Raw genomic sequence first — 15,326 nt, forward strand, 5'->3', positions numbered from 1 at the left:
AAACTACAATTAAAATTTAACATATCATATACTTTTATTATTCCTCGACTAATTTATGATTATAATATTTATCTATTAATAATGTATAACGATCACCGTGCATGGCACGAGATCTAACCTAGTTCTGCACTAAAGTGATGTCAAGTATTTTTATTTTTTTTATTTTTTTTTGAATAAATGTGATGTCAAGTATGAACAATGAACAAATGCATTGATATATTAGAAGTCCAAGTCCAATTTAAAAACAAGAGAGAGATGATTAAAATGCTAAACTTGGTCCAAAATTGACACTCTTGTATTATTTTGGTCGTATCTTAAGATATTGACCTTATTTTAATTGGGTTTGAGACTAGATTTCTAGAGCTTTCTAACTATATTATATGCCTTAATTCAAGTTTGAAATTAAAGGTTATGATAAAAATAATAATTGTAAAAAATTGAAAACAAAATGCTTGGATTTTTCAAAATTCTAGGCGAGAAACACCTTTTCACATGAGATTTTCAAAAATCTCATACATTTTTCCTCTTTACAAAATTTTATTTTAAAAAAATCACAACTTTAACTCCGATGATAACTTTGTCCTTGGCCTAGTGATTTGTTTGGAGGAGATAATGTTAAATTAAGTTAAGGATATGGAAAACATAAGATACATGTGAGTTCATATTAGTCCATTTAAATTTAGTATGCGAGACATTACCTGATAAAAAATAAATATTATTTAACGACCTCTTAACCATAAACATGTAGTGCTTAAGATTCAAGAATGATTTTTTTATTAAAAAAAAAAAAAAAAAAAACGAATTGATGGTTAACAATGTTAATATTTTTTTGACGTGAAACAATAATGTTAATATTATCATTGAATGATTTCCTTAAAAATTGCTTAAAGGTAAATTTATTTCCTATATGTATTGGTTTAAAAACTTATTCCCATGATGTTAGGATTGGACAGAGCTTCAGTTTTTTTTTTTTTTTTTCCAAACATAGAACCACTAACGGTGATAGCGGTTTTATACATTAAAACTGTTAATATCGTTAGCGGTTCTAATAGACAAAAGGAAGTGGAAAAGAAATTATAGTGTGATGTTATTTAATTATTAGAACCGCTATCACTGTTTTAATGTATAGATACGCTATCACCGTTAGCGGTTCTATGTTTAATTGGAAAAAAAAAAAATTACAAAACTCTAACCAATGCTACGTGGACAACATAGTGGGACTTACTTTTTAAACCGATACATATAGGGAATAAATTTATGCTTGAACATTTTTAGGGAAATCATTCTATTATCATTGTTTCAAAAGAAAATGTTAATATTATCATTGACCTCCTATTTAGGGTCTGTTCTCATTAACTGAATTGAGCTGAACTGAATTTATTAGGGGTGAACTGAACTAAAATGAATATTTTATAAAAGAGGAAAATTAGGAGTTGAACTAAACTAAACTTATTAGAGCTGAACTAAACTGTGTACTGAATAAAAATAATCGTATAAGTAATTACAGACTTTACATACCCCATACCACTTTTTTTTTTTTTTTTTTTTTTTTTTTTTTTTTTTAAATAATAGTAATAAAAATAATAAATTAAAAAAAAAAATCAGCATATAGTGGGTCGACTAGTCGAGTGAGAACAGCAGAGTTCTCTCGACTCTCGACTGCCTGAATAAGCATAACAATCTCTCTCTTCTTTCTCTCTCATTATTCTACAATTCTTGTAATCAATTCTCTTCCAATATTTATTGATCTTGTATTAAACAATTAGAAAAAGCTGAATCAGTTTTATTCTTGGGTTTTTTAACCCATCAAATTCCTAAACCTATAACCAGTAACAACTGAACTTGAACTTGAGAGCTTCAGCCGCCATTGAGCTCAGGTAGTATTCTTCCCCTTTCCAGATTACTTTGAAATTTATTAATATATGCAGTTTGTGGTAATGGGTTTGAGTGTTTTGTTCAAATGTTGAATTTATTTATGCTTTTATCAGCTAATTTTTTACTTGATTGATGAGTTTGTTGTATTCTTAATTATTTTGTGTTTCATTTACTTTTAAAATTGACTTGATTAATGGGGTTGTTGTATTATTATTACTTATAATTTTTGAAATCATTTATTTTTATGATTTCTTATTTGATTTTGCTGAATGTTGTGTAAAAGGGTATTTTAAAATTGTTGAATAAAAATTGATGTATATGGACAAGCTGATAAAATAGAGCTAAAAGCTTAAACATTTGAATTTTATTTGATAGAAGAAAGGATGAATAAGAGCTCGATGTCTAATATTTGAACTAAAATTCAAATTTTGAGGGGATTTTGATGGAGAATTCTGATTTTTATTTATTTATTTATGATTTAATAGTAGAAATTGAAGTTGCAATTACAAATAAGTACAAAGTCTTAATCTTTGGGGGTGTTGTCAATGCTATCAATGTAACTGATAAAAATTATTTCTTGACTCTCAGGGAAGTGGAGCACTTAATACAATAACAACAATGATTTGTGAATTTTTGAAGACAGTAGATGCAATGTGAAGAAATGATCAATAATGTTGTTTATGCAATTTTTAAGGAGTAGAAGAAGGAATTTTCTTGCACCTTTTTCTTCGCTTACAAATGCTTTTTCAATCCCCATCAAATATCTCCCCTCTCAAAATTCCCTTATCCAATCATCATCTCAAGTTTCCATACCACATTCAAAGACAAAGTTCTATGCCTCCCTTTTGTGCTCCCTCATTCATCTATTTCTGTCCTGTGGACATCCTTCCCGGGCTATTCAAACATTTTCCTTCATGCAATCGAATGGAGTTGCTCCGTCAGACTTGCGGTCGTGGAATCACCTCCTACGTGGATTTCATAACCTTGGCATGGCTTGTCAGGTATTGCTTGTGCATTTAAATTGGTTAAGGGTTGGTTATTTACCTTTTATATAAGGTATAAGAGGGGGGGGGGGGGGTCTAACATCCTATGCTACTTCTTAGAATTGCAAAGTATTGGGGTGCATGCTGATCACACTGTACAACTAATGAATATGTCACTGTTATTTAAGTCTGTGACTCACTGCACACAATGCTTTTTTGAAATGGTCAATTGTGATATATATGTTTCAATTTAACCATTTTAATTAATATAAATGAGTATAAGAGTGGAAATATACATTCAATAATGTACTCCGGATGCTAATTGACAATTCACATTTTCTCGTGTATTTTTCAATATACCAGAGTTATATTATAGATAAAGGCAAAAATTATCTGGAAAGTAGGGATGTGAAAAGTTTTAAATATATCCTTATCTGTGAAGATGCATAAAAATGTAAACACAAAGAAAAAGGGATGACCTTTGTGAAATGATTTTGGCACTCCTACTGTGAGAGCGCAGTTTTATATGCTCTACTCACAAGGAGGAGATCCAAATAAATGAAATGAGTGCCAATTCATTTCCCAGGTCTTTGATTAGGAAAGGAGTGTATATGCTAGGTCCTAATATATTGATTTAGTTTGAAAAACAAAGATTGATCTTGTATTTTGCACTTTATAATTCCGCTTTGCAAGAACAAAGATTGATCTTGTAGTTGGCACTGTATGATTCTGCTTTGCAAGAACTCCAAACCCCCTAGTGTTTTCCTTATTTCTTTTGGGTCTGGTTGGGTGAATGGTATGTGTGTGCATTGGCAGGATTGAGGGAATCATAAGAGTTATTGAATTTAAAGTAAGTTAAATGGATGATCTTTGATGGCGGTTCCTTGGAGTTAGCTTGCATGCCTATCATATTAATAATATATACCTCCCCCCCCCCCCCCCCCCTCCTCTTCCTCTCTTAGAAGAAAAACATAAAATTTCTTGCTAGTTATTGTGCTCAAAGTTTTTGATTTTGGAGATATATGTGTAGATGGGTTTTAAGTGTGGGTATATGCTTCCCTTCACCCCCTCTTTAAGGCATTTGCATTTTGATTCTGCTTAAGTGTATACTTGATACACATCACTAAATCGGCTTTAAAGTAGCTCTGATTAGATTATTTAGGTATGGCTTGTGTTGGAAAATGCTATCCTGTGGATTTCCCTTGTCTCCGTACTGAGGACATTCTAGTCAAACTACTTGCTAATTGGATAATTTGAATTTTTCTTTTAACTGATCATCAGGTATGGCTTGTCTATTCAGAGATGCTGGCTTGTGGGGTAATGCCTAATGTCTCCACCCATAACATATTAATCCGCTCTTTATGCAATTTGGGCATGTTGGATTCTGCTCTTCACTTTGTTGGGACTGTTGTTGAAGTTGATACTGTCACCTATAATGCTCTGATATGGGGTTTCTGCCAGCGAAACTTGCCAGAGCAGGCCATGGGATGCTTGTCTCAGATGATAAAGAAGGGAATTCCTATTGATATTTGTACTGGTAATATTTTGATCAAGGGATTTTGTGATGTTGGATCGATGGGACATGCAGAACAGGTCTTAAATAATTTAGTCGAATACAATGGTGACAATGTTGATTGTCTTCCTGATCTGATAAGCTTTAACACCTTGATTCATGGCTTTTGCAAAAACGGTATGATGACTAATGCTCTTCAAGTAATGGAAGATGTAAACAAGATGGGTTTACTACCTGACATTATTACTTATAATATTTTACTTTATGGATTTTGCAAGATCGGGAATTTTTCTGAGGCCAAGAAACTATTGAATATAATATGGGAATCACAGTTAGGTGAACAGTCTCTGTCAGATGTGGAAAATATTCAGATCGATGCTAAGAAAACAGGTGTAGCAGTAGTACAACCCAATGTGATTACATACACAACATTAATCACTGCATACAGCACCCCAGAAGTTATGCATGAAGCACTGGCTGTATATCAGGACATGGTTAATGCTGGAATCTTTCCGGATCTAATTACATATACTTCCATTTTAAGTGGCCTTTGCAAGAGTGGAAAGGTAACAGAGGCACAGGCTCTTTTTCAGGAGATGAAGCAAATGGGAATAGAACCTAATCACGTGTCATCCTCAGCTATCATTCATGCTTTATTAAAATGTGGGAATCCATTAGGCGCATTTGCCTTTCTAAGTCAGATGGTGGTTCGTGGGTTATGTCTTGACCTTGTCTTGTATACAGCTATGATGGATGGGCTTTTTAAGGCTGGAAAACCAACAGAGGCTGAAGACATGTTTAAGATGCTCTTAATGCATAACATGAGACCCAATCAAATTACTTATTCTGCACTGATTGATGGTTGCTGCAAATTAGGGAACATGAAGAATGCTGAATCCGTGTTGCAAGAGATGGAGGTTTCAGGTGTTACTCCAAGTGTCATCACTTACTCATCAATGATGAATGGATATATTAAAGAAGGAATCCTTGAGAAAGCTTTCGAATTACTGAGGAAGATGGTGCAGCAAAATGTGGTTCCTAATTCCATAACATATGGTACTTTGATACATGGGTGTGTTATGGCTGGGAAGCAAGAGCTTGGCTTGGAGTTGTACGAGGAAATGAAATCACAAGATTTAGAAGAAAATAAATATATAGTTGATACATTTGTTAATATGTACAAAAGAAGTGAAAAGATGGACGAAGCAATGGATTTGGTTAAGGATGTCATGTCCAGAGGCATATTGCTTGACCGCTTTAACTACACAAATTTGATGGATGGCTACTTTAAGTTGGGAAATGTGTCTGCTGCTCTTCATCTGGCCCAAGAATTCACTGAAAAAGGTTTAGGATTTGATATTGTTGCATTTAATGTGTTGATGAGTGGACTTTTGAAGCATGGAAAGTATGAGCCTGAATCAGTTTATGGTGGTCTGGAACAGTTTAATTTGGTTGCAGATGCTGCTACATACAACACAATGATCCATGCTTATTGTAAGGATGGAAGAGTGGAGGAGGCTCTTAAATTGTGGTCTGATATGAAGGTTGATGGGCTAATGCCCAATAAAATTACCTGTAATATCCTTGTTACAGGATTGTGTAATTTTGATAAGCTGGACAAAGCAATGGATATTCTATTTCAAATGTCAGCTATTGGTTTCTTTCCGATGCCTAGTGTGCACAGAGCTGTCCTTGCTGCAGCTTCAAAGACCAGAAGGGCAAGTGTAATCATGCAGATTCATGAGCAGCTTCTAGACATGGGCCTTGAGGCAAATTATTTAAGCTATAACTCCCTTATCAATGTCTTGTGCAAGCTGGGAATGACAAACAAAGCTTCTACTGTTTTAAAAAACATGAAAAGCAGAGGAATACCAGCTGATATTGTCACTTATAACAACTTTATACTTGGATATTGCAGAAGTAGCCATATAAAAAAGGCCTTTGCAACATATTTCCTATTGCTAAATGAGGGGCTGACCCCTAATATGGTCACTTACAATACTCTGCTTGATGGTGTATTCTCTGCAGGTCTAACGAGAGAGGCAGTGAGATTGATTGATGAAATGAAAGAAAGAGGATTTGTGTTTAATGCTGTGACATACAATATTTTGGTCTCGGGTTATGCAAAGATGAGTAATACAAAGGAGTCAATCAGACTTTACTGCGAAATGGTGTGCAAAGGTTTCATCCCCACGACTGCTGCATACAATACACTTATCCACCAGTTTTCACTGCTGGGAAAGATGAGCCAGGCTAGAGAACTTATGAATGAAATGCAGGTTAGAGGCAGATCACCTAATGCATCAACATATGACATACTCATAAGTGGGTGGTGCAATTTATCCAATCAAGCAGAGCTTGAGAAGATGTTGAAACGATCATATCAAGCTGAAGCCATGAAATTGTGGAATGAAATGACTGAAAAAGGGTTGGTTCCTGGTACAAGCACTATCTCTTCTATCTGTCGCACTTTAGCGAGATCAGGTAAGAAAGCTGCTGCTCTGAGATTAAAGGAACAGTACTATGGAAGAGGTCACGTTACAATTAGTCCAAGCAGCGAGGAGTAGCTTAAATCCATTGTTTTTAGGTTATCCTTCTCACATTGTTGGTCTCTTATCTAAGTTGATGCCTAAATTGGCCACATTGCTGAAGAGAGAACAGCAGAAAGTGCACTATGATACTCCCTCACTCAAGGAGCTCTCTGAGAAAGCCCTCCCACTAAATATTTTGAGTGTCTGTGCTAGTTGGGTGAGGGTTTCCTTTTTTCCTTGAAAGGCTAATCTTCCTCCCTGGTGGAGACTTGAGGAAATGAGGCGCATTTACTGAAATTCAACAACTTCACTATCTTCTCTGTAAGTTAAGCTTTTTTGTACAAGACATTCATATGTCATAAGAGTGTTTTTTTCATTTGTCACTATTTTATAGGTATATGTGCCATGTAATTAGAAAGAAACTATTGCAGATTTAAGCAAACAAACAAATAAATAAATAAATAGATCAAAGTTTTCTCCTAATTTTAATGTCATCTCTATATCGTTAATGATTGTTTTCTGAAACTGACAAGGTTTAGTTAGTATTTTCCCAAGTGATTAAGTTTACAACTCCTTTATGGTATTTATGTAGGTAGACATAGTACTACTGGTTGGCCAGCATAGAGAAGCTTTTTGCCAGTTGAGCAGCCAATCATATTGCTGGAGTTGTATCTGTACAATCTCAGAAAAAGATGCTACAAGTCTCTTGTTGTCTTTGAGAGAGGTCTTCTCATATGAAGTGCATTTATCGCAAACCTTGTTGGTAAGCATTTCGTCTGAGCTCACTGAATATCCCACTTCTGTTATTTTTGTTGATGGAAGCAAAGTGTGGACGATAATTACCACAAATTCCATACGGAATTGCTTAGATTTGCTTCCATTTTTTCTTTTGTTGAGCCCTGAGCTTGTGGTCCTCCTTGATTTTAACCATCCCTCAGGGAATAGAGGCTGCAATGCTGCATTCATAAATATGTCCAGGTCATTTTAATTTGGTGCAACTACTTTTTATTTTATTGAATCATGTTAGAGACTTCAATCCAATGTGTCATGTTTTTGCATCCCCACCCCCCCCCCCCCCCAACCAAAAAAAAAGTCAAGGAGTTGCTCTTATATATTTGACCTGCTTGTTTTCTGCGTACACTCATCATGTAGCTGCTCTTGTAATAAATATTCATAGAATTCAGGATTATTCTGATGGAATGGGTTTGATACCCAGAGGTTTGTGTGTCTATAGGTGAAACATCATCAGTAATTTTATCCAATTGAACTTGTTCTGTGAAAGCAATCCTTCAGAGCCACGGGCCCACAGAAGCACACTTTCGCCTGTCATTTACAAAAACTCATTAAGCTTGTCTGGAGTACCAGAAGAAATATTTTAATGACTCCTTTGATCATTTTGCTGACTAGCCTTTGCTTCTGGAAACTTCTGTTACCATTTTTAACAAGATTGACCATCCTGTAGCTCATAAAAACACAACCCTGCCATTCTCCTTTTGACTGGTTCTTCATTTTGTAGACTCATTGTTGAGAGTCAAAATAGGTGGTTTGTCAAATCAAGGCTCAATTCAAGATCTTGAGAAACTTTTTCTTTGGGGGAAATTTCATAATTTTTAGTCTTGATAGCATAGTGGATCAGTGGATAATAGCATAATACATCATTAGTTAAGGCAGCTGCTTATCTTCTCATATTATCTTTATTATGAATCTTGTAGGAACATGAATTACACTAATGCTTAATGTTGAGGGAATTTATAACCCCCGTATTTTGTTCATATTTTCCAAGTTAGAATCATTGAGCATGGTAAATGTTGAGTGAATATGCATAACATTTTGAGGCAGTGAGCAGTGTGAAGGATTTGGTTTATGATTCCCAAAGACTGTAGTCCTGCTGGACTCAACCCACCTGCCTTGCCTTTTGTCTCAGTTCTCAATGCCCCAACTTTTAAAGTCTGAATACCCAAAAGAGAGGCATGTGGGTGTTAAAAATAAGCTTTAATTATAATTCATGATGTATTGAAAAATAGTGGGTGCTCTGATTTAAGCCACTTATGATTTCATGAAAGTCTATTTGAGATTTATCACCCTTCAATGACATCTAGGCCATATGTTGCTTAGGTCCCAAGCTTCCCTGATGAGTACTGACTATTGTTGGCTTCTGAAAGAATTAAACCTGACCTTTTATAGTTTTATGTGTTTTTCTAGTATATAACCACTACATGATTCTTGGTATGTCTTCTGATGGTAGGGTCACTAATGGAGTTACATGTGAAGTCTCCCATGATGACCTGGCGGTGTATGGGATGACAGTGGGGAAGATAGGCAGAATAAGCACCATTGTGCTTTATCTTCCGTTCTTCACTTAACATCATTTGAGGTATCACTCAATCTACTTGTTCATGAAAAGACTGCTTGGTTTTGTTGAGGATGCTGGTCATCCTAAAATATAGGGACATTTTGAATAAGCATGCATGATTGCTTTTAAATATAGGGTGTGAAAATTTAGAAGCTAATATTATCTTATTCTTCTTGTTTAAGCAAAAAAAAAAAAACTTTTAATGTTAATTAATGTCTCCTTTGTCATTTTATTTATTTATTTTTATTATTTATTTTTATTTTATTTTATTTTATTATTTTTTATTTTTTTTGACTTGCATAATTCATGGTAATCTCCCTAAGAATTGGGAGAATTTTAATGAAAACTTCTGCAACAGATACTAGTCTAGATTGTTCTATCTAATGACAGATGTCATTGTTACCGAAAGTACACTTATTGTATCTTTGATCTTTTGCATAGAGAAGCAATGGACTAGTCTATGATTATTAAAAGTGATTTAAGTTTCAAGAAGCAATACAATCTGAAAAGCACATCAGTTTTATTTTTCCTTGTAAACTTGTATTTCTATTGCTACTGGTAGTCGTAGCAGATAAGCATTTGTGTGTGTTCTTTGGCTGCTCAATTACTCACTAATCTCCTTTATTCTAGAATATAGGAAGGCGGCCCTGTAGAAGACATTGCTTAATTATATGTTTCAATGATCAACAACAAGCTGCACAAGGAGTTTGCTGATTTCGTCGTGATTAAGGTGATATTGCTGGAGGGAGCCTGATTACATTTTGAAGCTTCCACAGGGAATATTATTTCATTACGGAAACTTGCATATGTGAATGTGAAGTTAGCTTTTCATTAGTGCATGTATAGAACATATTATTAAGGCTACATCAACATGGTAGCTTATGCTTGATTTAATGTGTCGAGAATTTTGTACTTTGTATTATACAGAGCACAATATGCATCAATTAACCGACTCAACTGATTGATAATTGAATACAATTTTATGCTATTCACACCGTCATAAGTCATTTAGAAAACCTTTCTTACAAAATAAAGAAAATACTCTATCAAACACATATATTGTAGTTGTACACAGACATTTTCCGTATACACCTTTTGTCCCATTAGGATTGCCCTGTTTAAATTGTTTAGGACTCTCTACATCTAGGAAATCTATTACGGGGTAAAAAACATAGAAAATCAAAATTTACTTTTATTGAAACATCAACCTAGGAGGCTGGCTTAAGCTTTTCAGGAACCAAAGCATAACCGCACTCTATAACTCAAATGATTATTCAAGGTTACAGAAAACAGCACGGGGCTCAGTGAAGTCTGTTTAATCAAATTTGACTTCTGCAATAATGGATTTCAACATGTTATAATGGAACATACAAGAAAGAATTTATACAAAATTTGTATTCTAACACTTATAAATAGGAAAAAATTAGCATGAGAAACACCTCAGCTATAGTCTCGAGCAAGGATCCGTCTCGAGCAAGTGTCCTAACAATAACATTCTACCAGAATGTCACATGGCATCAACTACTTCACGATAAACTGAAACTGTTCCTGTTCTTCCTAACCTTCCGATCCATCAAAAAATTATCCACCCAAAAGCCTCTGTAAAAACCAGCAACATAACATTAGCAGAATTCAACAGAGCTGCCCTTGGACCAATTCATGAAGAAGCAGAACAGATGCAAATTACACTACAAAGCAGTCTTTAGATCGATACCCAAATGTAACAGCATCAAGCATCAGCAAGCTTCAACTCTTGCGAAGATTGCGGAGATTGATCATCTTCTGTCACCGTAGCTTCCTCACTTCACAATAAGGATGGTACACAATGAGAAAAACAAATCATCCAATGGATTCCTCCAAGTATGAAGAAAAACAATCCCCAAAAATACCATTGCAAATACACATAATTACGGCTTGATATTAGCAAAATAAAAAATAATAGACATTGGCTGCAATTTACAATATGTGATTGGTAAATAAGATTGTGAAATCATATTTTTAATTAAATTAAAAAAAAAATTAAAAAAACTCACAAAAGCCCTTATAACTCAATTTGTAGAGTACTTTTATGCCTTTCCAAGTGCACATAATGGAAGTCTATCTAGCTGTTTAGTTCTGTTTCTTGCAAAATTATTCACCAAACTCCTAAACTCGGAAGTTTGGCACATGTTCTCGTTCTTCCTGCTCTCTCCAGACTATCTTTACGGAATTCCCAATACAGATTTATAGTTCGTCCTTTAGTTTGCTTACTACCAATCTATACTATATTTCCTGAAATTATAATCAACTCCATCACGCTTCAGAAATAAACAGAAAACCTATCTGGCAATGAGAGTAAAGAAATGGTGCAAAAACAAATTAAATAAATTACAAACTCTGAATTGCCTGAAAACGGAATAACTTGAAGGTTGAATTACCCCATTTACCAAACTATTTGAACTCAGACAAACCTAGAAGTTTAAACCTCAACTTGAGAAAACTGATAATTAAATATAGTCTCTTCCTTCCTTGATTTATACTGATTCTTCTGTGGTGGTAAAAATGCCTACACATTGGAGACTATGCTGATGATGAATGTGCCAGCTCGGATGATGACTAAGCAATTCTGTTATAACAGAATTGATCATGTAATAAGTGTGTCAGTTAGTTACAGCTAGCTCTAGAATATATACTTGTACTTCAGCATATTTCATTATTCATTCAATAGATTTCCTCCTCCTTCTTCTCTCTAGATTCTATCTAGATTTTCTCTCACTAAAATCTTGCTGTACTTCACTGTAAACTTCAATAGAAACTAAGTTCAAACTTCTACAGTACAGCTATATAAACAACCTTTTAATTTATCAAGGACTTCCAAACAATGAATTGTGTTCTGCATTATGCCAAAATATCATTATGGGAAACAATTAATACTCCGATGCTATCCCATAATCCAAATACCTATAAAAAAAAGGCTAAGGCTTCTATCTAGGACATGGTAAAGGGGGCTGGATACATGTAGGGTTGTACAATAACAAAGAAGTGGTTCCCAATCTTCCCATAAATTGTTATTACAGCATACGTCAATATCTATACCATTTGGGACTTTTACCACAAGGAAACTCAATCTAAATTCCCATCTAATATAGAAAGACAGAAATAGAAATCTAAAGCATAACACTATAGCATATTAGCGTAGCAACATCCCAAACTTTATCCACTAAACTCAGATATACAGCACATAATCTGATTCTTTCAATTCTCTCCAAACTATCTTCACATGATCATCATATACCAAATACTTCCCCCGTTTCTTTTTACTTGACCCATAGCCTTTGGCACAATATTTAAGGAGAGGAGAGAGAAATAGTATGTGGTGCACATGGTTCACCTTATTACCCTCAAATGTTGTCCTCCACATGCACTTTATGAGGGTATTTAGATAATTTGTTTACCAAAAGCTTACCAATTATAGTATGGGTCAAGTAATATGACATTTCCATTTTAGGAATGTTAGTCATGTAAATAGAAACGGAGGAAGTATATATTTTGTACAAAACTACCATGCTACATGAATCTTCAATCATTAATACATATTTAGCTTTCTAGTTTGTTTGCTCCGAGCAAATCTACCTCCTTGGGTTCAATTCATATTTAATATGCTTCAACTTCAATCAGAACATGTGTGGCAACAGAAGTTTTATACAGTGAAAAAAAAAATACAAACATACCTACATTGCCCAATGCCCAGTTGTCCACAAACAACAAATTTTCCCAAAATTTAGACAATCTGATAAAGAAATTCTTAAGAAATCTAGGGGAAAACCACTCCTCTTACCTCTACAAACCTAGTATACAAATTTCCCCGATCCTCTGGCCAGCAAATTAACTTTGTCTTATAATAACCTCTCATCAGTCTCATGGCGTAACCCAAATTAATTTTTTCTCTACAACTATATCTAAGGCTAATATATTCGTCACTTTTGATCTGTTTAAGTCTAATATCTTGCTCAAATCATTAATCTGTACTATTGCAACCCTATCCTTCCATGTCTCCATTTCTTATAGTATCCCCCTCCACAAAACAGACAGTAACTACTACAATCCATTTGATTAGCTAGAGTCATTAACTCCAATTCCATATTAGTTTGCGACTACATTTAGATACTGGAACATGAGAATAACAGACTCTTTAACATTTTCTTTTCCGAAACAGCAAGCATTGCTCTAAAATTTACATACTACAGCTATATATCATTATAAAAACACATACTCCAGTCTTTTAAGATCCAACACCAAAATATTATTATTCTAAAGTGCAAAAATACTATGATGTAGCAACATCCCGAATAGGTATAAGCATTCATCAATCTATGAAGATAGTATCAACATTTCAATACATAGAAGAAACCAATTCAAAATATAGTTATATAGGTTATGTTTGCCTTGTTAGTTAAGGAAAAATACGTTTCTAAAAAAAAAATTATACTACAAATTCCTTGCATTTGGTTTGTCAAATAGAGAATAATTTTCTGCAATCATAAATAACTCTACCAAGGTGACTATTAATTTTTAACCTTTACTCAAGAATGGATTATCAAACTTACCATTGCATGTTTTTCTTCCTTCTAAACCTCTCTCCACGCCTCAATCCCCTGCCCCTAGGCTATCTAGCTTCTACCCTCCTCTCTCCACGCCTCAATGGAATATAAGTTTGAATATAAAATTCCACTCAAAATATATCCAAGGAACTAAAACACAACCATGAGCTAAGTCAAGTTTGTTTCATCAAGTCCAAAGTAAGTCCCCAAAACCAACTTCCATTACGTCGATTCACAAAAAGATTTCTTCCCAAACTCTCCATAATCAGAAAACCCAACTCAAATACAAAGCCCCTCATCCCCAAGTTCCCCCCCCCCCCCCCCCCAAGAAAAGGAACCAAATTTGATCATTCCGCGATAATCAATCAGTTAGAGAAAGACGACCACAACACCAATTCCTCAAATCCCACAAGTTTTTCTTTCTGGCCACATTCCAAAAATTTCTCCAAAACGAATTTGCCAAAGTTTCACAAACAATGCAAGCAAAATTCAATTGTCTACGATTTCAGCATACCAAAATTGATCACACAAACACAATGACTACCCTAAACAATTTCACAATTCTCAATTCAATTCAAATTAATACAAACGAGGTAACGATTATCTTACCCCGGTGAAGCATCAGTAGCAGAAGCATCAGTACCCGAAGCATCACCCAAATTCAAATTCTTCTGTTCAAGCAAGAAAGTCTTAGTAATCAAATTACAAACCGTATAAACAAACTGAACAGAATCATTACACGGTATCGGGTACGTAATTTTCTCGAAAACCTCCCTCGGAACACTCGAATCAACCAACCCAATAACCGGAATCTGAAGCCGAGCAGCCTCATTAATCACAGACGACTTCCTCTCAAAATCCGTAATCACAACACAATCAGGAGGTTGAGCAGGAGCAAAACAAATCTTCTTATTCCTAGACCTAAACTTTTTAGGGCTAGAAGAGTTCGTCAGAAAACCCCCTAATCGCCAGTACTGAGCTTGAGGAGAGAGAAAGGAACCATGGCCGATCTTGCGAGTCATATGATCGAAAATGTCGTCGAAAAGGGGGTTAGTGTTGACGAAGAGGAATCGAGCTTTACCGCGAACAAGGTGGGAGATGAAATCGAGGGCATTGCGAAGGGATATTAGGGTTTTGTCGGAATCGATGATTGAGGCTCCATTGCGACTGCCATAGATGAAGGGCTTGCAATGGTGGGCGGTGATGCGGCGGCCGAGATGGGCGTTGGTGCTTAGAAGCTTCTGGATTACCACTGAGTGAATTGACATTTTGGAGAAGAAAGAACAAGTGAGTGTGTGTTTTTGTGTTGTGTTTGTAGTTGAAAATGGAGGGTTTTGGGTTTTGTATACTTTGATTTCTCTTTTGCAATGTTTGGGGTGGGATGGACTAGAACAGTAGAACACATGTATGAGTGTATCAGTGTATGACTTCCTATAGGGTTATTGGATCGGGTTTTGGGTTCGGGTGCTTGCGATGTGGAAATCGGGTATC

General features: G+C 35.0%; 2 protein-coding genes across 3 annotated transcripts; one reads left to right on the plus strand and one right to left on the minus strand.

The window, feature by feature from the left end:
• Positions 1-1,395: 1,395 nt before the first annotated feature.
• Positions 1,396-10,243, plus strand: LOC110683799 (pentatricopeptide repeat-containing protein At5g14770, mitochondrial-like). 2 transcript variants are annotated; one of them, XM_021860210.1, is made up of 6 exons: positions 1,396-1,877; positions 2,464-2,876; positions 4,140-7,223; positions 7,495-7,665; positions 9,148-9,276; positions 9,886-10,243. In XM_021860210.1, the coding sequence occupies exons 2-3, from the start codon at positions 2,547-2,549 to the stop codon at positions 6,936-6,938; spliced, it is 3,129 nt and encodes a 1,042-aa protein (XP_021715902.1). In that variant the 5' UTR covers positions 1,396-1,877; positions 2,464-2,546; the 3' UTR covers positions 6,939-7,223; positions 7,495-7,665; positions 9,148-9,276; positions 9,886-10,243. The 2 variants fall into 2 exon arrangements, with proteins under 2 accessions (XP_021715902.1, XP_021715903.1); XM_021860211.1 differs by having other exon boundaries at positions 9,893-10,243.
• Positions 10,244-10,427: 184 nt separating this feature from the next.
• On the minus strand, positions 10,428-15,302 carry LOC110683800 (ribosomal protein S2, mitochondrial-like). The gene is made up of 3 exons (XM_021860212.1): positions 14,445-15,302; positions 10,970-11,057; positions 10,428-10,854 (listed from the first exon to the last, which is right to left on the minus strand). Exons 1-2 carry the CDS (start codon positions 15,101-15,103, stop codon positions 10,985-10,987), a joined length of 732 nt encoding a protein of 243 aa, XP_021715904.1. The 5' UTR covers positions 15,104-15,302; the 3' UTR covers positions 10,428-10,854; positions 10,970-10,984.
• Positions 15,303-15,326: the final 24 nt, after the last annotated feature.

The sequence above is a fragment of the Chenopodium quinoa genome, unplaced genomic scaffold, assembly GCF_001683475.1.
Source record: "Chenopodium quinoa cultivar QQ74 unplaced genomic scaffold, ASM168347v1, whole genome shotgun sequence".
Classification (NCBI taxonomy): Eukaryota; Viridiplantae; Streptophyta; class Magnoliopsida; order Caryophyllales; family Amaranthaceae; genus Chenopodium; species Chenopodium quinoa.